Raw genomic sequence first — 24,239 nt, 5'->3', positions numbered from 1 at the left:
TTTTCATCACACCTCCCCACACCTCCCCACACCTCCCCACACCTCCCCACACCTCCCCACACCTCCCCCACACCTCCCCACACCTCCCCACACCTCCCCACACCTCGCCCACACCTCCCCACACCTCCCCCACACCTCCCCACACCTCCCCACACCTCCCCACACCCCCCCACAGGTACGACCCGAAGTGGGAGCCGCTCCCAACGCTCGGAAAGTTCCTCGAGGACGCGGGCGCGCACGACTTGCCCTACGCGCCAAAGTGAGTCGGCGCGCAACGCGCGCGGCGTGGGGCGCGCCCCACGCCGCACGCCGCCTCCCCGCCGCCCTCCCTCCCTCCCCTGCTGTTGGAGCCCCTGCCGGCTCTCTCGGCACGCCGCGGCGGCACGCAGCCGCGTGCCCACGGGACGCGGTGTCTACAACTGTCTTGGTGGCTCGGCGCTCGCGCTTGAGTGTCGGTTGTCGCCCCATGGAGGGCCCACTCAAGGACTCTCACGCCCCCCTCTTCTGGCGATTCCCTTGTCCAAAGTTCGAGTGATAGCCAAAGATACACTTGACTATACATTTTCAAAGATACACTTTATAACATTCCACCGGTGTATCTTCGAAGTGTATCTTCGAGTGTATCTTGAGTGTACATCTCAGCGCCGGGCGCCCCAGGCGGACCAGTTGCACAGGGCGCAGGTGGCCGGGTCCCACGAGTGCTGGCACTGGCCTGGCTGGGGCTCACCCACAGGGCCCACAGGGATGACTGGCTCCGAGGGGAGGGGGCGGTAGCCCATGGGGAGAGGGACTACCGGCACACACGGCACGCCGGGACCCGTGAGAGGAGACTGTGGAGGCTGCGCCGGCGCGGGCGTGAGCGGCGGCCTCTGCGGCCGCCTGGCCTGCTTGCGCGCCTCCTTGACCGCCCGCTCTGCCGCCATCTCCTACAGCCCAGGGAAGGAGGACTGAGCGCAGCCAGGATGGGTGCGGGCTCAGGAGCGCACCTCCGGGGAGCGGCGAGGCTGGCGAGCTGCAGGCGGCGGCAGCTCCGACCCGTACTCGTGGTGGTAGGCCAGCTTGGCGGCCGCCTCCTCGGCTGTCGCGCTGTTCGAGTCGGGCAGGTGGCGCTGAGTCTTCTCGCCGACCCGCTTGAACTTGGCGACATAGGGACGGTTGCGCTTCTTGCTGCCGCCCTGCTTGAACACGTTCTCGTAGCCGGTGCTGGACGCGGACGACATGCGGAGAACCACGGGCTTGCCCTTCCAGAAGCCGGCGCGGAACATGATGCCATTGGGGCCCTCAAAGGGCGGGCCGAGCCCCTCCAGCGGCATGAGCAACTGCCGCTCCCGCTTACGTGTATCTTCACTATGAACGCGGTCCGTCAAGATACACCTCTTCGTTTGGGCCGCGGTGTATCTTCGTATGAAGATACACCTCTTCGTTTGGGCCGGGCCGTGTATCTTCGCATAAGTGTATCTTCAGTGTATCTTCCGCCCGTCTAGATACACGGAGGAGTGTATCTTCTCTCATGACACGAACCTCCCTCCGGGGAACCTCCCAAAGGGGGGGGGCGTGAGAGTCCTTGGGCCCACTGGTCGCCACTGTCTGGCGTATGTCCGTGTCCCTCTTCATATATCAGAGATTGAGTCCGGCCTTCGCACACACGACACACTGTGATTTATATATCAGAAGAGCCCTGAGCCGCGGCCCGACTACGGGGGGAGGACCATGAGGCCCGCCAGATAATCTCCCGAGATAGCCGCCACATTACGCACGTCCACGAGTCCACGTGCGTTGCCCAGGGGTGGAGACGTGCGTGCGTGTGCGCGCACACGTGGCACCAGGCCGCCACAGCGCTCGTTCGACGCTCGCACGTCGCAGCGGGACAGGGCCCGGGGGGGCGAGGGAGCAAGAGCTTGAGCCCAAGCACCGCGGTCCGCGACACGCGACCCCCCCCCCCCCTCCCATGGCGGCCGAGCCAAACAGAACCACGTTGCACACCTGTAGAGCAGCGGCCAGCGCCTCGCCATCCGGCGATGTCCGCATACGCTCGGCGCAGCTCTCGTCATCTCATGTATATGCCCGGATCCCCGCGCGGCGCAAGGATGCACGGCCACCGATCTGATAGTGGTTCCTCAAGGCGGCGTGTACTTGAACGACGCGGCCTCGGGGGCGGCGGCGTCGCCGGCGGTGCCGACCAGCAGCGACATGCCGTCGCCGCTGAGGCTAACGCTGCCACCCCAGCGCCAGCGCGAGGCGTCGGTCGAGTGGATTCCCTCCTGCTTGCCCATCTGCATCCAAAGCTTGTTGCGCATCGGAGGCGGCGGAGGCGGTGGCGGAGGCGGTGGCGGAGGCGGTGGCGGAGGCGGTGGCGGAGGCGGTGGCGGCGGCGGAGGTGGAGGCGGAGGCGGAGGCGGAGGCGGAGGCGGAGGCGGAGGCGGAGGCGGAGGCGGAGGCGGAGGCGGGGGCGGGTCCGGCGGCGGGGTGAGGGGGCCCTTGGGGAACGTCGGAGGCTCCTCCACCTTGCCGCCGGCCTGCACGTATGCGAGGCCAAAGCCGGGCTTCATCACCGCCACGTAGGCAATCGGCCAGCACTTAGGCCCGGCCTGAACCTCGACGAGGCCGTTGTTCCGGCCGCAGGCCTACACGGGATTGAGAGAGGGGTGTGAGTCACGTGCCGCGCACTCGGGCTGGCGGTGCCCTCTCGGCAGACGCACCCCGAAAACCTTGACCGAGCCGACGTACTTGCCCAGCGTGTCGCAAACCTTGCCGAACTGGTTCGGCTCGGCATCCGCGTACTCGCCGCCGACGTTGCGGAAGAAGGCGCCCCGCCACAGCCCGCTGCCCGGCGCGAGCAGCGAGGTGAAGGCAACCTCCTTGCCGGCCGGCGCGAGGTTGGCCTGGGGGGGGGGGGGGGTTCAGAGGTGCGGGAGAGTCTGGGACGCTGTCGGCACGCAGCACGCGCCGATAGAAGGCCGTACTCGCCGTACTCGCCGCCAGCCCAGATCCAGAAGACGTGGTCTTGCAGCCAGATGGCAGCCCGCTTGCAGATGTTGGGCTCGGCCGAGGTCGGGCCCGCCCGGCCGATGCGGCTGGTGGTCGGTGGTGCCCTGTCCTGCACCTTGTACGCCATCGCCGCCGCGCGCGTGCCGTTGATGGGGCTGCCGGTCGGCCCGTTGTTCGGCGCGCCAACGGCGACGATCTCGCCGTCGTCGCTCAGGGCGACCGAGGTGCCCACCTGGACGTTGTCGGCAGAGCCGTCGCCGATAATCAGGCCGCCCACCCGGCGCCACTGGTCGCGCTCCATCTCAAGCACTTCGACGTACCCGGCCGTCGCGATGCCGTCAAAGGTTTGGTTCTCCGCAGCCCAAGCGGGCGTCGCCTTGTAGACTTCCCCACACTCCTCAAAGACCGACACCGCGTTCGGTGCGCCGGCGGCGAGGCGCGAGCCGTTGCCAGAGAGGGCGACGCTCCAGCCGAGGTTGTCGACGATGGTCGTCTTGTCGTATGGGTTGCACGGGTCGGCGATGGCGGTTTGCACGCGGCCAAAGATGCCCTCGCCCTTGGGCGTCCACTCGGGCTTCCCCTCCCCCTCGTCGGCGGAGCACACGCGCTCGTACACCGCCACCATGCCGGCGCCGTCGCCGTGCATGGGCGCGCCAGCGGCGAGGACGTCGCCGTCGGCGGAGAGGGCGACCTGGTGGCCGAAACGGTCTCCATGGACGACATCGAAGGGCTCTCCAGCCCCATCGAGCGTCGTCGCGATCGACCACACGCGCTCCACTTCTTCGTAGATGCGCACGACGCCGCCGCCCTCATCGGGGCTGGAGGCGGCGAGGCGCTTGCCATCGCTGCTGAGCGAGACGCTGAAGCCAAAGGAGGCGTTGAGGGCTTCCACGACGGTGGTCCGTGACTTGCGCTTCGTCTTGGCGCCCGCCTGCTGCGGCTGAAGCTCGGCGACCTGCTCCCACTCGTTGGACTCGGCGAGCTTGTAGACATAGACCGCGCCGGCCGTCTCGTTGGCGTTGCCGCCCTCAGTGCTCGGTGCGCCGATGGCCAGGATCGAGCCGTCGCCGTTGAGGGCGACGCTGCGCCCGTACTCCCCGGGCCCTGTGAGCTCATTGCCCAGCTCGCACCAGTCGCCGTCCTTGAGCTGGAGCACGCGCACCTTGCCCTGGGTGCCGACGACGCAGCGCTGGCCGTCCGCGCTCATGGCGATGCTGTTGCCGAAGCCGTCGGCGCAGACGGCGCCGCCAATGGTCTCTCCAACCTGCGACCAATCGCCGCGGACCGGTCCGTAAAAGCGGGTGAAGAGGCCGCGGCCCTTGGCCTCCTCCTCCGGATGCGTCTTGTTGGTCGAGCACGGCCAGCAAGGCGCGGCGGTAATGAAGCTGCCGCCCCTGTCGTCGCCGACGGCGGGCACGGGCAGCTTGGTCTCGCCCGTACGCTGGTGGTGCAGCCGAAGCTTCTTCACGTACTGCGGGTTGGGCTGAGGTGCGGCGGGTTTCGTGGGCGCCATATCTGTTGGCCTCGAGGCTGCCCCCGGTTTCTCCGTCGCCCGCCGCAATTGGCGGGCGCCTTTTTTGGCAATGAAACGATTGGGTGAGTTTGTTCGAGGTAGGGAGGATCCCAGCCCCACCCCCCCCCTGGCTGGAGCATTGCGTTGTCAATGGATGTACTACGACGAGCGGCCAAGCAGAGCGGACCGCACCCAATTGAGAGAGATTTTTAGCAATATCGTACACAGGTGGGGTAAGATCCGCAATAGCCAATACCAAACAACTGTAACACTCACACATTGTTGCAATTCAGTCACGCGCGCGCGTTTTCTTTTTGCCATCATTGACCTCATTCCTGCGCCGGCGCCCACGCCTCGATCTTCTTGGGCAGCAGCTGGTTTGACAGGTCCTCTCCGTAGCCTAGGCAGCCGTGCTCGCCCTCGCCCCAGGCAAAAAAGTCATCGCCGTCGGCCATGAGGGCGAGGCTATGGCCGCCGATCGAAGCCGACACAGCGAGGACGCGCCGGCCAGCAAAGGCCTCGACCTTCTTGGGCTGCAGCTGGCGCTGCTCATCACCGTGGCCCAGCTGGCCAAAAGCTCCATCGCCGCAGCTCCAGACGGCGCCGTTGGCGGCGAGGGCGAGGCTGTGGTCGCCTCCAGCAGACACAGCGACGACGCGCTGGCCAGCCAAGGCCTCGACCTTCTTCGGCAGCAGCTGGTTCTGCTGGTCGCCGTGGCCCAACTTGCCAAAGCGCGTATCGCCGTCGTCGCCCCAGCCCCAGCTCCAGACGGCGCCGTCGGCGGTGAGGGCGAGGCTGTGGTAGGCTCCAGCCGACACAGCGACGACTCGCTGGTCAGCAAAGGCCTCGATCTTCTTGGGCAGCAGCTGGTTCTGCTGGTCGCCGTGGCCCAACTGGCCGTGGAGACCGCAGCCCCAGCTCCAGACGGCACCGTCGGCGGTGATGGCGAAGCTGTGCAGACCTCCCGCCGACACAGCAACGACGCGCTGGCCAATCAAGGCCTCGACCTTCTTCGGCAGCGGCTGGCGCTGCTCGTCGTCGCCGTGGCCCAACCGGCCAAAGCCTCCCCAACCCCAGCTCCAGACAGCACCGTCGGCGGAGAGGGCGAGGCTGTGTTCGCCTCCAGCCGACACAGCGACGACGCGCTGGCCAGCAAATGCCTCGATCTTCTTCGGCTGCCACTGGGCCGCATAGCCGTGGCCAAGCCGGCCGTGGAGACCATCGCCCCAGCTCCAGACACTGCCGTCAGCGGCGAGGGCGAGGCTGTGGTATGCTCCAGCCGCCACGCTCACGGCACGCTCGCCGCCCAGCGGAGAAGGGAGGCGGGTCGGCGTGTTGAGCCGCGTCACGCCCTCGCCGTGGCCGAGGAGGCCTGGCTGCCAGCTCTCAGCCTTGCCGCACGACGAGAGCCGCCCCTCGCCGTCGATGAAGATGCTGTGCCGTGCGCCCGCCGCAAGCCTCGCCGGCGGGTTGGACTCGCGCAGCAGCGCCGCGAAGCACACCCACCGCACGGCGCAGCTCTCGCCCTCTGGCAGCGCCGGCAGCTCGAAGCCGCGCAGCTGCGCCCACAAGCGGATGCCCTCCTCCGCAAGCGAGGCGTGAAAGAGGAGCGAGACAGCCGCGACGCGGGCGATTTCGAGGGGGCTGTCGCAGCGAGAGAGGACGCGCTCGAGGAGCTCCGAGGGCAGGTCGAGGAGGCGGGCGGGCGGCGGTGTGTGAGGCGAGGCGGTGGAGGAGGAGGCGAGGCGGCGCGAGCGGCGCCGAGGGCAGTCATCGCGAGAAAAAGAATTTAACCAGATGGATCGGCGCTGAGAACAAGAATTTCGGAATCTCGGCCATTTTCTTGTATTGTACTACAACCCGGCACGCGGAGCTCCCGGAGACCTTAAGCGTAAGCCTCGAGGCGGCGTGGCGCCGGCGCTGCTGTAGCGGTCAGCGCGGTGAGCATTTGTCAAAGGCGGCGGGGTACACAATCTGGGACGGTTTGGGGCACTTCAAAATTCTTTGAATGGAAAAGAATTTTACAAGCAAACTCCCTCGCACGACACTCGGATTGACATGTCCTCATCTAATTGTTAATTGCTCGAGGCTATTCACACGTCGAACTGACACGTCGAACTGACAGGTCCTCATCTAATTATTAATTGCTCGAGGCTATTCACGCGTCGTCGTCGGATTGACATGTCCTCATCTAATTATTAATTGGTCGTGGCTATTCACACGTCGTCGTCGAACTGACACGTCCTCATCTAATTATTAATTGCTCGAGGCTATTCACACGTCGAACTGACATGTGTGCTGTTTAAATTCTTTTTCTCTCGAATTTAGGCGGGCGGCCTTGGGCCCCACGCGGCGGCGTGGGCGCCGCGCTGAGCGCTGACCTTCGGCGCTCGTGCTTTCCTTCGTAGCGGCTGATGCTGGACCCACCGCTGCGATCCCGCCAGTTTCCGTCGACGGTCCAACTGTTCGTGCTCGGCGTCGCCCTTCTCGCGCTCGGCGCGACACTTCGCCACGGCTCCTTCGCCAAGCGCGACACCGACCGGCTTGCCTTCGTCGCCGAGCGCCAGCCCGCCGGCACGACAAGGGACAGCAGCGTTCGCCACCCAGTGGTGCTCGTAGGGCCACTGCTAGGACAGACGCTGCAAGTCAACGATGCGCGATGGCTCAACCCGTGCAGTCCGTGGACGCCAACGTGGACGACGGCGTGGGTGAACTTGGACAAGTTTGCCGCAGCGTGTGCGTTGCACAGCTCCCACGCGCAGCTGGGACTCACCTTCGACCCTACGACGAACCGCACCAAGTCTCCGGAGCATGTCCAGGTGAGGGTTGCCGAGGGTTGGGATGGCTTGACGTTTTTCGGAATTGATGTGTACGGCAACCTAACCCAACGGCTGGAATCCGAAGGGTTTGTCAGAGACGTCGATATCCTCCCGATGGGCTACGACTGGCGGTTGAGCGTAGCCGACTGGGAGCAAGAAGCCTTTCCTCGCTTCTTCAGGACAATCTCAGACGCGGTGTCGAGGAATGGTCAGCCGGTTGTGCTGACTGGTGTTTCGATGGCGGCTCCGTTCACGCACGCGTTCCTGAAATGGGCAAACGCAAAGCGCGGGGGCAAGAGTTGGGTGCAAAAGAACGTGCACGCCTTCGTGCCGGTCGCAGGCCCGTTCAATGGCGCAGTTAATGCCCTATCCGCACTGATGGGCGGCGTTGTCTTTGATTTCGCGTCCCCGGGCCAGCCAGGCGCTGCCAAGTTCACGTGCCCCTTGTGCGACCCACCTTTGGCCGAGCAGGTGAGCGAGGAACAATTTGTGATGAAAGTCGTGGATGGGTTTGGGGCTGTACTGAAGGAGCTGCTCATGGATTGGCTCGTCACGGATATCACGCGGCTCCTCCGCGAGTTTCCATCCTTGTACTGGATGTCGCCGGGCGTGGACGACTCCATACCCGACAGAAGCTACGTCACGCTCCAACATGGGCCATGGGCGCAGCCAGAAGAGATCAAAGCTTCCGGTCTGCCATCTCTGTTCAGGAGGCTGCTCATGCACGACGAGGCGGAGCGGATGAAATATGCCTTGTCCGTCGGGACGACCGAAGATCCTGGTGTCCCGACGCACTGCATTTACAGCCATAACGTGCGAACCTTTTCCCACCTCACTTTCCCCGCAGGGGGGGTCTTCGCAGACATCGGAGCTTCGGTCGAAATCGGAGATGGCGACGGGACGGTCCATTCGGAGAGCCTGTCTGTCTGCGAGCGTTGGAAGAGCACGGTCAAGGTCTACAAACTGCCAGGTGTGCGTCACGGATTTGAGGTGATCGTCGGGCAAGTCCATGATGTCATTGTGGGCGTAGCCAAGGGTGATGACGCAGCGCTCGACGCGTGGACGTCACCAGCTTTTGTGGACTTGGATGTGCCGCGGGACGGAATGACCAATGCGACTATCCTGGATGAGTGGCAGGCCAATCTGGTCGTGGCGCTCAACGAGGACGCCTAGCAGTTAGTCATGTCCGTCATAGAAGCCCGGGTACGATCACCGCACCACATGGGTGCCCCTTCTAGTCATTCTAGTGAATGAATTGACTCGTCCCAGTGGATGTGTATAACGCTATTTTCCGCACACACTACAGGCTGAAAGGTGTACAGGGTCTCACGGGTCAGGCGCTCGGATTTTCGGGCGGGCAAAAAAAAAAGCTGCGTTTTAAAAGAAGAGAGCGCCAGAGTGAAGTGATGGACGTGGACGTGGACGGTCGGCCTATCTATCTCTCATGGGGGACGCTTCTCGCTCCCCCAAACCCCCTAGAGTGTGGGAGGCGAGGCACGCGCAAGCGTCGGCCATTGGCTCTTTCTCAAATGCGATATGGGTGTTGCTACGCAAAAGGGAGGACTCGACTCAGACCGACTACAGATAAGATGACGCGCTCCCTCGCGACCCTCTCGCCTCTGACAACATTAACGTCATGATGCTGCGACAACGCCGTCCTCCTCTCCTTCGTCCTCGTCCTCTCCACCACTTTCCTCTCCACCACTTTCCTCTCCATCTTCATGCTCGTCACCCTCTCCGGCATCCATTGGTTGCAGCGGCGGTAGGCCGAGTGTGCTCGTCTCCTTGTATGGCAGCCACGCGCACCCTGTCTTGGAGCACTTGGAGTGCAGTGTCTGTTGGTTTTACAGCGGCTAACTGGTCGGTCCGAGTGCTTGATTGAGCTGAACACATCCGTTCAACCAGGAGACTTTTTTGTGAGCATAGCTTACCAGTTCGTTGAGTTGGTGCCATGGATCTGGCTGAAGGAGCGGGGCGTGTACCGCGTCATGTACTCCACAGATGTGGGAATGTGAGAGAGATTTTTAGCAATACCAAACAACTCTAACACTCACACGTAATTTGGGGCCTGGAGCCCTGTTCACGCGCGCGCGAGACGTGCAGACAGGGTTGCCAGGTGAGAGCGAATGGCGCGGTTCACGCCTCGCACAACAGAGAGAGAGATGCGCTCTGCATGGTGGGACATAAAAGAAAGCGAGTACTTGGGCGAGTAGGCCGTGCGGTCAACGCTGCCGCGCGCGACTTTGCGCGCGAGGCGGCGCAGCTTGAGAACGGCGGTGGGCGAGAAGCCGCCGCCGAACGTCTCGTGGAGCAGCAGGTTGAAGTTGTTGCGCTTGACAAAGATCGCGTCGTGGTAGAAACCGCGATGCGCCTTGACGTAGCCGTGGCCGGTCTTGTGGGAGAAGGGTTGGCTGGGCTGCCCGCGCGCCTTGCAGCCCATGTTCAGGCGGCGGGCCTTCTCCTCGGTGTTGCCGAAGGCGTAGGAGTGGCCGACGGAGGCGGGCGTGCCGCCACTCGAGGCGTTGCCAACGCCCGTCGAGGAGGTCTTGAGGAGGGGCGTCCAGAGCTTGATCTCATTTACTTCATCGCATCCTCCCGGGCCAGCGTGGGGTTCTGCGAGGTCAGTCTTGTACCCCTCATTGTACTGCCGGGTGAGCTCTGGTTTCTCCTTGTCGCCGTGCACGACCGGCGCGTTGGCCGGGGCGCGCATCGCGTCCGCTCAGGCGGCGAGGACGCCGTCGTGGGGCCGCCGGTGGTGGGCCTTGTTGTAAAGGTAGTCGCCGAAGAAATCGACTGGCATGCCCCGCTCGAGCGCGACCCGAAGGGTGGGAAGCGCCGCGGAGAGCCAAAGGCCGAGCTTCCGCTGGAGCTCGTCCTGGAGGGTGTCGGAGGAGAGGGCGGTAGCGTACGTACCGTCGACACGGACATCGAAGGCCTTGCCGGCGAAAGGCGTTGTTAATGAGGCGGAGACGAGGCGCGCGGCTTCGCGGTTGTTGACGGCGCTAAGCAAGACAGGCCGTGTGGGGTGTGGGTGTCACGAGGACAGACGTCCACGAAGACGGTGGACGGACGCAAACTCCTTATCTGATTCACACTCACGGCTGTCCTACTGGTCATATAGAAAGTCGGCCGTCCGCGAGCCCCCAGCTCGCCGACGGCGAGAGAGATGCCACGAGGGGTCGCGGTGGCGTCCATCGCCAGGCTCCCTAGCTCAACCGACGACCCTTCGGGATCGACGGCCGATCGTCATAGGGACGGGTAGTTCTTGACGTGTACATCCCGCGCCTTGACGAGCTCCTGGTGCGCGAACCAGTCCTTGTGATTCTTGATGGCAGCGAGCGCCCGCGGCCGCGGGTACGTGGATTTGCAAGTGCCATTGAGAATCGCGTCGGTAGCTGGAAGGGACTCGGGCTCGGGGAGCGGGACGCTCTTGGGGTAGAACTCAGTCAGGTAGCCGCCGCGGACGGTGTAGTACTTGTTTTTGTCGCGGGCGGTGCGCTTCTCGCACACCTCCTTCCAGTCCGAGAGGGCGGACTCGTAGGTGGCGATAGCTGCGGCGATGGCGGGGTACTTGGACGCACCTGCCTCGTCGAGGGCGAAGTCGGGGTTGTGGGCGACGAGGGTGCGCCAGTTCTTGAGGAGCGACATGGAGAAGTCGCTGTCGGCTCGCGAGAAGGCGGTATCGATGTTGCACCCGCCCATCTCGGTCGGCAGCTGTGCCTGGAGCCACGCGAGGTCGCGGAGCGCCTGGGGCGAGGCGTCGGCGCGAGCAATGCTCTCAAAGGACTTGCGGAATGTGCAAGCGCTTCCAAGGGCAAGGCAAGAATTCTCAATGTTGCACCTGGTACTGACACCGCACCGCACCCCGCACCCCGCGACCGCCGCCCCGCCTACGTGGGAAGGAGATGGGCCAAAAAGATGCGGTCGAAGAATTCTTTTTCAAAGAAAAAATTTTTTGAGCAGGTGTGACGCCGCGCGAGCGACGCTCCGAGATCGCCCGAGATAGCGCGGCGCGGCGGTGGGTGAGGTGGGGTGGGGGGTGGGGGGGGGGGGGCGGCGTGGCGTGGAGCTCCGAGATAGCGCGAGATCGCCCGAGATCGCGCGGCGCGGCCCGAGATCGCCCGAGATCGCGCGGTTCTGGAGGGGCGGAAGTGTTCAGTGCGGTAGATGGCGAGCTCGAGGCGCGTGAGCCGGACCTGTGAGCCGGACCACCCCCTCTTGTTATCTGCGTTGTTGAGCCAGGACTCAACATACTCGGGCTTGCGAGTCCCAAACTGTCACTCCCCTTTCTCCCGGCCGGGGTGGGGCGCGCGCGGGGGCGGCGGGCGTGCGGCGGGTGTGAGGGATGTCTGTGAGCCCGAGAGCGATCTGCCATGTCCGCCTTGCGTTTGTTCATAACATCGAAGGTTTTGGCGTCGAACGACCGTCGGTCGGCCGGAGTTGAAGAAGTTGCGCGTCGGAGTGGTCGGTGTCGGAGGTGGTGCAACTCCCGACGCGGGGTCGTCCGTCGGAGTGGTCCGTGTTCGACAGGTGGTGCAGAGTCGCTGGCGTCAGGCGACGCCATATCGCAATGCAATCCAAAGAGCCACCTGCTCGGCGCACCACCATCGGCCGCAGAGACTCTGTGGAGGCTGCCGCGCTTGAATCGGCCGAGGTGGGTGCGGAGGCATTCATCGCCAGCCCCGCTGTGCGCACGCTGATAGCTGGTGGGGTTGCTGGCGTCGTCAGCCGGACAGCCGTGGCGCCGCTAGAGCGCGTCAAGATCCTGCTGCAGGTGCAGGGTCTCTCTGCGCAGGGCCAGACACCACACCACACATCGCTAGCTCGCTCGCTCCGGGAGCTCTGGCGGACAGAGGGCATGCTGGGCCTCTACAAGGGCAACACCGTCAATTGTGTGCGGGTCTTCCCCTCGTCCGCCATCCAGTTTGGCGCCTATGCCGACCTAAAGACGCGGCTCTTTGGCGAACGGGGCGCACGGGGCGAGCTCCTGCCGCAGGAGCGGCTCGTTGCGGGCGGGCTCGCGGGTGCGATTGCGCAGCTGCTCACCTATCCGCTCGACATGGTGCGCGCACGCATATCGACCGACATGGCGGGGCGGTACCACAACGGTATCGTCGCCGCCATCGTCACTGTGGCCCGCGACGAGGGGCCAGCGGCCCTGTTTCGCGGCCTGCTGCCGTCGCTGATTGGCATCGTGCCGTATGTGGGCATTGATTTCGCCGTGTACGACACGCTGCGACCGCACATGCCGCGCAATGAGAGGGGAGAGCCGACCGTTGTCGGCAAGCTTTGCGCCGGCGGCTTTGCGGGGGCGTGTGGCCAGACAGTGGCGTACCCGCTCGACACGGTGCGAAGGGTGCTGCAGGTGCAAGACGTCAAGGTGAAGCACAGCGGCGTGCGGTACGGGGGCATGCTCGAGGCTCTGGTCGGGATCGGGCGGCGCGATGGCATCGTGCGGGGGCTCTACGCCGGCCTGACGGTCAACATTGTGAAGGTAATTCCCTCGGTCGCCATCAGCTTTGTATGCTTTGAGGCGGTGAAGGGCGCCCTCGACGGTGCGAGCGCGTCGCACGCGCGGGGTGAAAAGGGCTGACTGAAATACTCTGTGTGCTGGTCTAAGGTAAAATCGGGCTTTTGGCAGCGATAGGTAAAATCGGGCTTTTGGCAGCGACCCTGCCCTATATGGACCGATCAGCGATCTAGCCCACACATCCCGGCGCAAGGCGGCAAGCGCGGGCGGCTAGCGCGGGCGGCTAGCGCGGCTCTGCTCTCCGCTGGTCGTCGATCCGCGAGAGCATCGCCTTTTTGCTCGTCTCGAAGACGACGTACGAGATCGAGATCGCGGGCACCGCCTTGAGCATGTTTGGCAGGATGCCGCGGTAGAGCGCGCGGACGCCGCCACCCTCGCGGTCTGAGTACGTCTGGCGTAGGCAGTCGGCGAGGCCGTTATACCTCTGCGGGTAGCCGGGCATGCCCGCCGCCTGCAGGCGCGTCTTCGCCAGCGCGAGAGGGTAGGTGGCGAGCTGAGCGACCGTCGACGAGAGGGCGCCGCAGCCGAGGAGAGTGAGCACGTCCGGTTCTCGGCGGCGGTAGCGCGCAAGCCACTCCTTGAGCGTGTTGAAGAGGGCGAGGTCGACGGCGGAGAAGGGGATGATGCCTGCGAGTGAGGCCGGAAGTCCCTTGTAGAGCGCGCGCAGCCCTTCCGCCCTCGCGGTGCGCTGGAGGCAGTGGCCGATCCCCTCATACTCCCCGGCCCGAGCGATTGCCATCCGCGTCTTGACTACCTCGAGGGGGTAGATGGCAGTGCAGGACGCCGCGCCGGCAGCTGCGCCCGCAAGGAGCCGTTCGCTTGCGGTAGGGCGCGAGTAGTCCCTCGCACTGAGCCGCTTGACCCAGTCGTACACCCAAAACTTGAGGGCGGACTCAGGCACGATCTTGACCACATTTGCCAAGTTGCCCTGGAAGAAGGCGGGCACGCCGCCGGCCGCGTAGATGGCGCGCAGGCCCGCCAGCACGCCGCTTGCTGCCGCGCGCCGCTCAATCATCGCCACCGGGCCGAGCTTGCGCACCGACCCGTCGACGGAAGCGACTTCGTGCGACCCAACCTGCATCAGCACCTTGAGCCGGTCGAGCGGCGCCGTGGCCGTCCTCGAGACTACGCCGGCCACAGCGCCCGCCGCGAGCACCACCGACGGCGGCGCCGGAGAGGCTGGCGTGCTGCCGCCGCTGCCGTCGGCGAGCGGCTTCTCGGCGACGAGGCCGAGACCCGGCTCCTGCCGCAGTAAGTAATCAATGAATGAATTCACTACTGAATAGCTACTTGATCATGAACGACGAGGCGTAGCCCGGGCTCCTGCCCCGTGTCGAGCGGCACGTGCTTCTGCCAGCTCTCGAAGGCGGCGCGCGCGTCGACGCGAGGCAGCAGCCAGCAGAACTGCTCAAACTCGTCCAGGGTAACCGTGCCGCTCCCGTTGCGGTCGAGCGCGTCGAAGAAGGACTGCGCCTGAGCGAGTCAAAGAAGAACGGCGCTGAAACAGAACTGCTGCTATCGGGAGGGGGGCGAGGGAGAGAGGGTGGGAGAGAGGGAGAGAGGGAGGGAGGGAGAGAGGGAGGGAGGGAGGGAGGGAGGGAGGGAGGGAGGGAGGAGGAGAGAGGCTGAGGATTGCGCCTGCTCCGCGCTCACGCGCAGGCCAAGGTCGCCGAGCGCCTGCTGGAGCTCGCCGCGCCGGATCCGGCCGTCGCGCGCGATGCGCGCAAACGTGCGCGCCACCTGCGCCTCCCTCTCCGTCGCGTACACGAGAAGGTCGCCGTAGTCGAGTAGCCCGTCGGCGTTCGCGTCGGCGAGGTCAAAGATCTCATCGACGAGGTTGGGCGAGCAGGGCAGGCCGAGCCGCTCTAGGCCGCGCCGCAGCTCCTCCGCGGAGATACGACAGACGGCCGGGTCGCAATCGATCTCCTCAAAGAGCTCCAACAGGTGCGCCGAGAGGCGGGTCGCCGGCTCGCCGCCGGAGGAGCGCCGCCGCTTTATGCCTGCCTCCGCGAGAGCCTCGCGTACTACAAGCTCGCGCATGGTGCTGGGAAGTGTGCTGCAGCGCGATTACAGCACCGCGGCCCCCCCCACTGGGCTGGCGTTGTGCAGCGTTTTGTGGCGCCCGACGCTCATAAAGACCGCGTCCTTCTTTTTTGAGCTTAGCCTTCGAGTAATGAAACAACGCAAGGCGGACATGGCATATCGCTCTCGGGCCCACAGACATCCCGCACACTCGCCGCACACCCGCCGCCGCCGCGCGCGCCCCACCCCGGCCGGGAGAGAGGGGAGTGACAGTTTGGGACGGCGACAGCCCGAGTATGTTGAGTCCTGGGCTCCTGGCTCAACAACGCAGGGTACAAGAGGGGGTGGTCCGGCTCACAAGTCCGGCTCACGCGCCTCTTCTTTTTGAGAGTGAAGCAGTTTTGTGGTCGGACTGTGTTTCGCCTTCCCATCAATCAATCAATCCTAGTGTCCGTGCCTCGCATGTCACTTCCTGTTGTGTGTTGTTTGTTGTGCCCTTGTTTGTTCTCTTGGCACCGTGGAGTGCTGGGGGGGGCGACAGGGAGGATGTGGCCTTGAGTTATGTGTACGCCAACTCAGGGTGTGTGCCAGCCAGCTGGCTGTGTGTCTTGTGAGCCTGTTTGTGTCTGTGTGTCGCTCGTGCGTGTCGTCATCATCTGTCTTGCGTCCACCCATACCGCGTTGGTGTCCAGTCCGAGCCTGGCTGTTCTTCACCTTTCTACCTACAGGGCGAGGTGGCGAGCTCCCCGGCAGGAGGTCGGGTCCGCCGTGTAGACGATGGTACGTCAGGAGGTCGGGTCCGCCGTGTAGACGGAGGTACGTGCTACAACGAAGGCGCTCAAATCAAGGCAGCGCAAAGGCGATCGGGCGCCGCGGCATTCCTTGCTTGGTGCGGGCGCGCGATTTGATAGCATCAAGGGTCCTAGTGGCGGCTTCCCTTGAGGCGCTCAATAAGACGAGCGCAATCCGTTTCCTCTCGTCGCCGCGCGCGTGCGCTAGCCGATGGGCGGAAAGGTCTCCTCACAGCGCGGAGCAGGCGGGCAAGAAGACGACGCTCCTGACTGGCTTCATTCTGCCCTGAGCCGAGGCGATGAGGCCGCGTTGCTTGCGTGGCTAAGCGATGACGATCAAGTTGACGATCAGGCGAGGAGCCTGTACAGACAGCAAAGTGCGCTGTGCACTCCCTCGACCGGAGCAATGGACACGATTCTCGCTACTGTCGCCGACATCCTTTACACGATGGACGAGATCGAGGAGCTCTACGCGGTGTACAAGAAGGGCATGCCGACGATGACCAAGATGGAGCTCATAGGGTGCCTGATCGAGTCCGACCCCGAGCGCTTCGTCCGGCGCATCTGGGTCGACTTTCTGGGGCTGGAAGAGTATGGCGGTGACGTGATGATCAGCTACCGACTGGGCGCACGCGAGGCTGCTCGCCTTCACAACCTTGCGTTCGGCTCACCAATGCCGTTGGGCATGGGAAAGAAGGACCTCTTGCACAAGCTTCTGGCGTGCTGGAATGAGCCGCCTGTCCTCGGAGTGAGCTTTCTTTCGGAGGGTCAGACTAAGCACAACGACAATGCGTGCGGAGTGTGCCCGAACGGCCATGGCATGATGACGGGTCGCGTCCGGGGAGATGGCATCTGCGACGTCTGCCATGCGGGGGTTCGCGGTGGCGCATTTGTTGATGCATGTGCGCAGTGCGACTTCTGGATCTGCCAGCAGTGTCAGCTCAAGCTGGGCAAGTACGGTGCGCCCGCCAAGTCCGCGGCATCGGTGCATGGCAACAAGATGGCGCCATTGTCCTCGCCACCGCCCCGCGTCACAGTGCCGCAGCTACCGCTGCCCGACGGCTGTCTTTACCACGCCTTCCTGACCCACTCGTGGGTCAAGGATGGCAAGGGCCGCGACACGCATGCGCGCGTCTCGCGGATCAACGACCACCTCAAGGCGCGCGGCATGGTGACGTGGTTTGACGGCGACCGGATGGAGGGCGAGATCGCCGACAAGATGTGCGAGGGCATCGACGACTCGGCTGCCATCGTGGTCTTCGTGTCCAAGGCATATCTCGACAAGGTGGCGTCAAAGAATCCGAACGACAACTGCAAGAAGGAGTTTAAGTACGCTACTCAGCGGAAGTCCGCCACCAAGATGGTGCCCGTGCCCATGGAGCCCGACTGCCTCATGCCAGGCAATTGGAAGGGGCAGGTTGGCATGGAGCTCGGCGGTACACTCTTCAAGGCCAACTTCGCGGAGGATGCCGATTTCGAGGAGCAGGCAGAGGCGCTCTTCGACGAGATCCTCCGTGTTGCGGGCGTCAACACGCCGCCGAGCGCGCCGACGCACCCGCACGCGCGAAAGACCCGGATGTGACACGCGACACTCCTCCGCGCGCTCCGGGCTCCTCGCAGCAAGTTGCCCCACAGCACACCGCACAGAGACACAGCGCGCGGACACAGCGCGGCCTCCGAAGGCTGACTTTGAGGCACCATCATCGTACGATGTCGACGAGTTGGGTCGCTCTCGCGGTAGCCAGATGACCTCCCATGCTAGTACCATCGGCCATGTGGCCGCAGGAACCGCGCGTGGGAGGGCGCTGGGAGCAACACGGAGCTCCGTTGGACGTTTATCATTTTTTCAAGATTAGCGTGTCAGAGTGAAATGGAACTAGCCATTGTGCAATAAACCTCGTGTATATACCAAAAAAGATGTGAACCCCGACCGGTTGCTGAAGAGCGGTCGGGGCGGGAGGAGAGCCCGCCCTACACGTCAGTTGGCTGCATGCGGGCTACGTGCCGTTGCTAGCGCCCGGCGGCGGCGCGAGCGGTGCTCCTTCTCCCCCCTCCCCCGCCTCGCCCCCCTCCGCCCCCTCCGCCTCCGCCGGCTGCCTGCGCGGCATGAGCGCCTCGGTGAGGTGCTTCATCGTGTGCAGCAGCATCGTCTTGACCTGCAGCTTGTCCTCGGAGAGGTGGTGGCCGCGCGGCAGCTTTGCAAACTCGTCCGTCAGGTGGACGCACCGGTGCGCATTCTCGGGCGACACAAAGTCGAGCGCCACCTTGACGCACGACGAGAGGTTGCGCACTTGGTGCGGGCAGCCCGCCGGGATGAAGACGGCGTCTCCGCGTCGCTGCACGAAGCGCCAGCCGCGCACCTTGTACTGGTCTCGCAGCCGCTTGCGCAGCGTGTCGTCGAGGTAGAAGAGCTGGTCGTGGATCGGGTTGCTCGTGATCTCGACGTCGCGCTCGCGCGCCACCGCGTGCAGCAGCTGCAGGATCGCCTCGGTGTCCTGCCAGCGGTAGATGTCCCAGATGGCACCTGTTCACAGCTAGAGGCGTGAAGAGACGCTGTTCACAGCCCCGCCAGCGGAAGATGCCCCCGACGGCGCCGTGCTGGCAGGAGAGGCTGCCCAACTCGGCGTCGGCCAAGCTCGCCTACTCCTCTTTCACCAGCCCCGTCAGCAGCCAAGGACTCATGAGGCTCTCTTCCCCAGCTCTCGGCGCCGCTCTCGCCTCGTCGGTCTCATCCTCGGAGTCGTCGCCGTCGTCGCCCTCGTACACGTCCACCATCACGTTGACCGCGTCCGAGACGTCGCAGTGCAGGTTCGTGTGCCCGCCCTGCAGGCAGGGTCCGGGAAGGTTCAGGGAAGGTTCAGGGAAGTTCAGGGGGGGAGGGACCGAGGAAGCGGGGCGGGAGGCGAAGAGGAGGGATGGGGAGGAGAGGGAGGGGGAGGGGAGGGAAGGGGAGGGCGGGGAAGGGACGGGAAGGGGCGGGGGGGGAGGGGAGGGGAGCGGAGGGAGCGAGGGAGCGTGGCGGAGAGAGTGGGTTGTGCCGACCTTGGCGACGGCCGGGTCCATCCCCCGCCACGCGTGCTTCTGCCCAAAGCCGTTGTACATCTTCGGGCCGAGGTCGGGCGGCACGCAGTCGGGCGGGAAGTGGCGCGCGAGGTTGAGCACCCCGTCGCGGTGCGTGTACTGCGGGAAGGGGAGCGCCTCCATCAGGTCGTCAAAGTACTCTGGCATCTTGTCGCGGAAGTCGGTGTTTGGGGGCCAGTCCTTGAGCTTGAGCATCATGCGGCGAAAGGTGTCGGGGCACTTTGCGCGCGTCCACGGCTTGGTGTAGCCGGCGAAGAAGTGCGCCAGCGTCAGCCAGTGCACCGACTTGCCGTCGCGGCAGTCAATCATGTTGACCTGCTCCGCGCCGAACCGCTCCAGGAAGCCGTGCGGGCCCCACGGCAGCTCAAACTCGCGGTCGAGCGACCCAACCACCACCGGCTCGCCCCGCCGCCAGCGCGCCTGGAGAGAGGTGGAGACGTCAAACACGGACACCTCACTAGCAGAGAGAGAGAGAGAGGGAGAGGGGGAGTGGGCACTCCCTTTCACCTCCCCATATCTCCCCGTATCACCTGGAGGGTGGGCACTATCTCCCCAGATCTCCCCAGATCCCCCCCAAATCTCCCCGCGCCTGGAACTCGGCCAGCTCGGCGGCCGTGCCGCCGCCCCGCCCCCCTGCAGACCGCAGCGTGTACGACATGCGCAGCGCCTCGCCCCCGAACGCCGGCGCGGCGGCGGCGGCGGCGGCGGCGCGCGTGCCTCCGGCCCCCTCGGGCGCGGCGTGCAGCGCGGCGAGCGGCGGGGCGTGTGCGTGTGCGGACGCGAGCTGGTCGGCGTGGTCCTCGGGCGGGTGGAGCGCGAGGAGGTACTCGACCCTCTCCACCACCTGAGATGAAGCGAGATCGTATCTCCCCATATCTCCCCATATCTCCACCACCTGAGATGAAGCGAGATCGTATCTCCCCATATCTCCCCATATCTCCACCACCTGAGATGAAGCGAGATCGTATCTCCCCATATCTCCCCATATCTCCCCATATCTCCACCACCTGAGATGAAGCGAGATCGTATCTCCCCATATCTCCCCATCTCTCCACCACCTGAGATGAAGCGAGATCGTATCTCCCCATATCTCCCCATCTCTCCACCACCTGAGATGAAGCGAGATCGTATCTCCCCATATCTCCCCATATCTCCACCTCCTGAGATGAAGCGAGATCATATCTCCCCATATCTCCCCATATCTCCACCACCTGAGATGAAGCGAGATCACCAAAGAGTACGCGAGAGCTACTGATGCCTCTCAGAGGCGGCTGGTGCTCTCGCATCAGAACGACTGCTCACGTGGTGCTACGTGCGGTCGAGATTACTGGAGGGCGAAGAGGTGCTCTCGGGTAATCTCTCGGGTACTCTCTCGGGTGCTCTCTCGGGAACCTCTCTCGGGGACTCTCTCGGGTACTCTCTCGGGTACTCTCTCGGGTACTCTCTCGGGTGCTCTCTCGGGGACTCTCGCTCGCCTCGCCAACGTCGCGTGGCCGAGACTTGACGGCGCGCGCGTACACGTGCTCGTGCGCCGCCGCGGGCGCCTCCTCCGCCTCCTCCCCCCCCAGGTCGCGCCACGAGATGCGCGGCGGCTTGGGCTTGGTCGGGCGCGGCCGGCGGGGCGGCGGCGGCGGCCGCGCTGCCGCGCGCTGCGGGGCGTGCTGCGGCCTCGCTAGTGGGCGGTGGGGCGCGGGGGTGAGGCCGACGACCTATGATCGAAGAACGGAGTGAACGGAGTGAACGGAGTGAAAAGAGTGAAACGAGTGAATGGAGTGAAAAGTAAAGAGTGAACGGAGTGAACGGAGTGAAAAGAGTGAAAAGAGTGAAACGAGTGAACCGAGTGAATGGAGTGAAAAGAGTGAATGGAGTGAAAAGAGTGACTGGAATGAAACGAGTGACTGGAATGAAGGTATGAGTGAAAGGGGGGGGGGGCCTGGGGTCGGGGGGGGGGGGGGGGAGCGGTGGCAATGTGTCGGTGGCGGTGGTGGTGGCGAGGGTGGCGGAGGGAAGGAGGAGGCGGCGGCGGCGGCGGGGCGGCGGCGCGCACCGGTGGTGTCGGCGATCGGCTCGCGCACCGGTGGTGTCGCATCCACGACGCGCACACCCCGGCCGACCCGCCTCCGGCCGCACCTCCCAGCAACGCGCTCTCCGCAGCGCCCGACACCGCTCACCCCGCAGCCGCCGGCGAAACGGTCGCCGGCCGCCCCCCCCCTTATGGGAAGAGGCGCGGGCGGCGTCGGACGCGATCCGAGTGTGCGGTGGCACGGTGAGGGCCGGGCGATGGGCGGCAGTGCCGCAGGGCAGCGGCGGCGCTGCGCAGGCGAGCGGCAGCGGCGGGCGTCGGCGCTGTCCTCGGCGCGGCCCGAGCGGCCCGCGGCGCTGTGCGCCGAGGCACCGGCCGCGGCCGGGGCACGTGGGTCGAGGTAGACACGCACCCGCTTCAGCGGCGGCCACCAGGCAGCATTAGCGCTTTCGCGAGCTGCTGAGAGAGTCCGCCGGTCTGGGAAGAATTTAAACAAAACAACTCGAGGTTCTCGAGGTTCTCGAGGTGGATATCCTTTGGCCGCGTTGGGTAGCGAGGATTGGTGTAACCCGAGAAAACAACTCTTCTCACAGCACACAGGCTCGACACAGGTGCGAACTGGCGCGTGCTAGTACTATCACCGGCACACGGAAGAAAAACAACCGTTCACCATTCGCACCACGGCGTCATTCCCATCCCTCCCTTGGGTTGTTTTTTCTTTTTTTCTTTTTTTACGGCGTGCCCGTGGCCAGCCAAACCAAGGTTGAAGCCCTCCCTCGACAGACGACGACACCCCCACCCCACCCGACCCTTGCTTGTCAACGCGCGGGGATTCTTTTTTATAGATAGAGTTTGATTGGAAAATTCTTTTTTATTTTGGGAGAGAGAGAGAGAATTTTGGGGCGCCCGAAGAGGGAAGAGGAGAGAAGAGGTGCAAGAAAAAGAATTTAAGAACATGAATCATTGCGGGGGGGAGAGAGAGTTGCAGAGAGAGAGAGAGATTTTATTCACACACATTTTTACAATACCAAACAACTCTAAAGTGTTTGTTCATTGCATGGAAAAAGGTTCATGTGACGTGCCCCCCCCCGACCCCCCCACCCCCACCCACCCCCCCAAAGAAAGAAGCAAGGCGTGGCGTGGTGAGCAGGAGCTACGCCCTCGGCAACACCCGTCGGAGGCGCAGAGCTGGTCGGGTCTCCGGAGCGGGAGCACTCTCTCCGCTTCCGTGCCCGCGCGGCTCGGCGCCGACCTGCGACAGTGGGAGCTGCCGCACGCCGCCGTGGCGCTGACTCGGACGGCGAGCGCGGCGGCTTTGCCCAGCCGCGGGGCATGGACCGCCTCCATTCGCACGCCGGCCGGGCTCGAGCTTGGCGCGGCGCCGATTCGGGTAGCGGCCGCTCTCTCTGACTCGGACGGCGTGCGGCAGCAGGCCACAAATTTTGTGTGTCGCCGACCCGCGATAACTAGATCCTGTCAGTTCGTACGTCCCGCGAGGCAATCTCCTATTGACTAACAGCAAAGAGGATGTTTGAGGGGCGTTTTTTTGTAATTTGGACCGAAGGATCTTGAGCACTTGAGCACTGGATAGGGTCGGTTCCGCATGGTACGGGACCCCTCGATCGTCTCTAATTAGATTAGTAGCAAATATAAGATCGTTCGTTGGCTTAGAGCAGAAACTAGACAGTGGATGCGTGCGCGTGGTTGGTATTCGTTCTGAATGAATGCATCGCCCCGCCATGCATGTTTTGAAGGAGATAGTCGCGAAGGATTCGCGGTCGACCGCCGCGCAGCAGACGAGCGCTTGATGACCATCTCCCTCCTACACACAGAGTCCAACCGCGCCGCGAAGCAGGAGGCAGACACCGGGTTGACATGTGCATGCACATGCACATGTCACATGTGCCACGGATTCCGTGTCGGACGAGGATTATTCCGAGGACGGGAGGGTGTCCACCTTCCTAGCCTTACCCGATCTCGGCACCTCTTGGCTGCAGTCACTCCACGACTAGACACTGGACATCCCTTTATCTCTCGACCTCCGTCGGTCGATCTCGGACTATCTCGGGCGGAGGTCCTCGGCTGACCTAATTCTCGCCTGTGATCTCGCGCAATCTCGGCTTCCCTGACCCCGCCCGACGCCGACCTTTCAAAGACAAAGTAAGTCTCTATCGACGGATTGCAGACTTATCTCGCCTGGCCTCGCCTGATCTCGGGCAATCTCGTCTCCCACCTTGCCCCAAGGTGCAAGGAAGACAAGTGACCTGAGCCCTGGCCTCGACACCTCGATGCATCTACGAATATAACTCGACGACTACGTAGTATTCACACGTCAGTTGGCTGCATGCGGGCTACGTGCCGTTGCTAGCGCCCGGCGGCGGCGCGGGCGGTGCTCCTTCCCCCCCCTCCCCCGCCTCGCCCCCCTCCGCCCCCTCCGCCTCCGCCGGCTGCCTGCGCGGCATGAGCGCCTCGGTGAGGTGCTTCATCGTGTGCAGCAGCATCGTCTTGACCTGCAGCTTGTCCTCGGAGAGGTGGTGGCCGCGCGGCAGCTTTGCAAACTCGTCCGTCAGGTGGACGCACCGGTGCGCATTCTCGGGCGACACAAAGTCGAGCGCCACCTTGACGCACGACGAGAGGTTGCGCACTTGGTGCGGGCAGCCCGCCGGGATGAAGACGGCGTCTCCGCGTCGCTGCACGAAGCGCCAGCCGCGCACCTTGTACTGGTCTCGCAGCCGCTTGCGCAGCGTGTCGTCGAGGTAGAAGAGCTGGTCGTGGATCGGGTTGCTCGTGATCTCGACGTCGCGCTCGCGCGCCACCGCGTGCAGCAGCTGCAGGATCGCCTCGGTGTCCTGCCAGCGGTAGATGTCCCAGATGGCGCCTGTTCACAGCTAGAGGCGTGAAGAGACGCTGTTCACAGCCCCGCCAGCGGAAGATGCCCCCGACGGCGCCGTGCTGGCAGGAGAGGCTGCCCAACTCGGCGTCGGCCAAGCTCGCCTACTCCTCTTTCACCAGCCCCGTCAGCAGCCAAGGACTCATGAGGCTCTCTTCCCCAGCTCTCGGCGCCGCTCTCGCCTCGTCGGTCTCATCCTCGGAGTCGTCGCCGTCGTCGCCCTCGTACACGTCCACCATCACGTTGACCGCGTCCGAGACGTCGCAGTGCAGGTTCGTGTGCCCGCCCTGCAGGAAGGGTCCGGGAAGGTTCAGGGAAGGTTCAGGGAAGTTCAGGGGGGGAGGGACCGAGGAAGCGGGGCGGGAGGCGAAGAGGAGGGATGGGGAGGGAGATTTTTTCTTCCCCTTTTCTTACGTCATATTCTTTTTACTTTCTCCGTTCCGCGTCTCCTCTCTGCTTCGGTCTCCCTCGTTTCCACTCTTCTTTCCGTCCCTTGTTCTCTCCCTCACTTTCTAGCCTTTCCTTATCCTCTCCCTTTTGACATATACCCACCTGTTGTACCTTCTCTCGATTCTCCTTTTC

General features: G+C 64.3%; 7 protein-coding genes across 7 annotated transcripts in view; 3 read left to right on the top strand and 4 right to left on the bottom strand.

Annotated features, from left to right (window-relative positions):
* Positions 1–2,117: 2,117 nt before the first annotated feature.
* Positions 2,118–4,501, bottom strand: EMIHUDRAFT_222114 (hypothetical protein; the record flags this gene model as incomplete). The annotated part of the gene is made up of 4 exons (XM_005793422.1): positions 2,118–2,285; positions 2,505–2,624; positions 2,700–2,882; positions 2,999–4,501. 4 exons carry the CDS (start codon positions 4,499–4,501, stop codon positions 2,118–2,120), a joined length of 1,974 nt encoding a protein of 657 aa, XP_005793479.1.
* A 2,414-nt stretch (positions 4,502–6,915) lies between these two features.
* Positions 6,916–8,493, top strand: EMIHUDRAFT_222113 (hypothetical protein; the record flags this gene model as incomplete). The annotated part of the gene is made up of 1 exon (XM_005793421.1): positions 6,916–8,493. The coding sequence occupies one exon, from the start codon at positions 6,916–6,918 to the stop codon at positions 8,491–8,493; it is 1,578 nt and encodes a 525-aa protein (XP_005793478.1).
* Positions 8,494–11,890: 3,397 nt separating this feature from the next.
* EMIHUDRAFT_69471 (mitochondrial solute carrier protein) lies at positions 11,891–12,913 on the top strand (the record flags this gene model as incomplete). Its single annotated transcript, XM_005793420.1, has 1 exon — positions 11,891–12,913. One exon carries the CDS (start codon positions 11,891–11,893, stop codon positions 12,911–12,913), a length of 1,023 nt encoding a protein of 340 aa, XP_005793477.1.
* Positions 12,914–12,969: 56 nt separating this feature from the next.
* EMIHUDRAFT_466386 (mitochondrial solute carrier protein) lies at positions 12,970–14,978 on the bottom strand. Its single transcript, XM_005793419.1, has 3 exons — positions 14,489–14,978; positions 14,141–14,323; positions 12,970–14,093 (listed from the first exon to the last, which is right to left on the bottom strand). The coding sequence occupies exons 1-3, from the start codon at positions 14,888–14,890 to the stop codon at positions 13,074–13,076; spliced, it is 1,605 nt and encodes a 534-aa protein (XP_005793476.1). The 5' UTR covers positions 14,891–14,978; the 3' UTR covers positions 12,970–13,073.
* A 1,091-nt stretch (positions 14,979–16,069) lies between these two features.
* EMIHUDRAFT_222110 (hypothetical protein) lies at positions 16,070–17,245 on the top strand (the record flags this gene model as incomplete). Its single annotated transcript, XM_005793418.1, has 1 exon — positions 16,070–17,245. One exon carries the CDS (start codon positions 16,070–16,072, stop codon positions 17,243–17,245), a length of 1,176 nt encoding a protein of 391 aa, XP_005793475.1.
* A 415-nt stretch (positions 17,246–17,660) lies between these two features.
* On the bottom strand, positions 17,661–19,618 carry EMIHUDRAFT_108224 (hypothetical protein; the record flags this gene model as incomplete). The annotated part of the gene is made up of 6 exons (XM_005793417.1): positions 17,661–18,187; positions 18,225–18,303; positions 18,436–18,486; positions 18,706–19,164; positions 19,198–19,201; positions 19,386–19,618. The coding sequence occupies 6 exons, from the start codon at positions 19,616–19,618 to the stop codon at positions 17,661–17,663; spliced, it is 1,353 nt and encodes a 450-aa protein (XP_005793474.1).
* A 2,816-nt stretch (positions 19,619–22,434) lies between these two features.
* Positions 22,435–24,239, bottom strand: part of EMIHUDRAFT_222108 (hypothetical protein) — a gene marked incomplete at both ends in the record, with an annotated part of 8,611 nt that continues 6,806 nt past the window's right edge. The window contains 3 exons of the mRNA XM_005793416.1: positions 22,435–22,446; positions 23,278–23,645; positions 23,800–23,944. Coding sequence (XP_005793473.1) covers positions 22,435–22,446; positions 23,278–23,645; positions 23,800–23,944 — 525 coding nt within the window. The remainder of the gene's footprint in view (positions 22,447–23,277; positions 23,646–23,799; positions 23,945–24,239) is intronic.

This window comes from Emiliania huxleyi (genome assembly GCF_000372725.1).
Source record: "Emiliania huxleyi CCMP1516 unplaced genomic scaffold EMIHUscaffold_101, whole genome shotgun sequence".
Taxonomy (NCBI): domain Eukaryota; phylum Haptophyta; order Isochrysidales; family Noelaerhabdaceae; genus Emiliania; species Emiliania huxleyi.
Note: the sequence above shows the minus strand (reverse complement) of the source record. Positions and strands in the feature narration are given on the sequence as shown.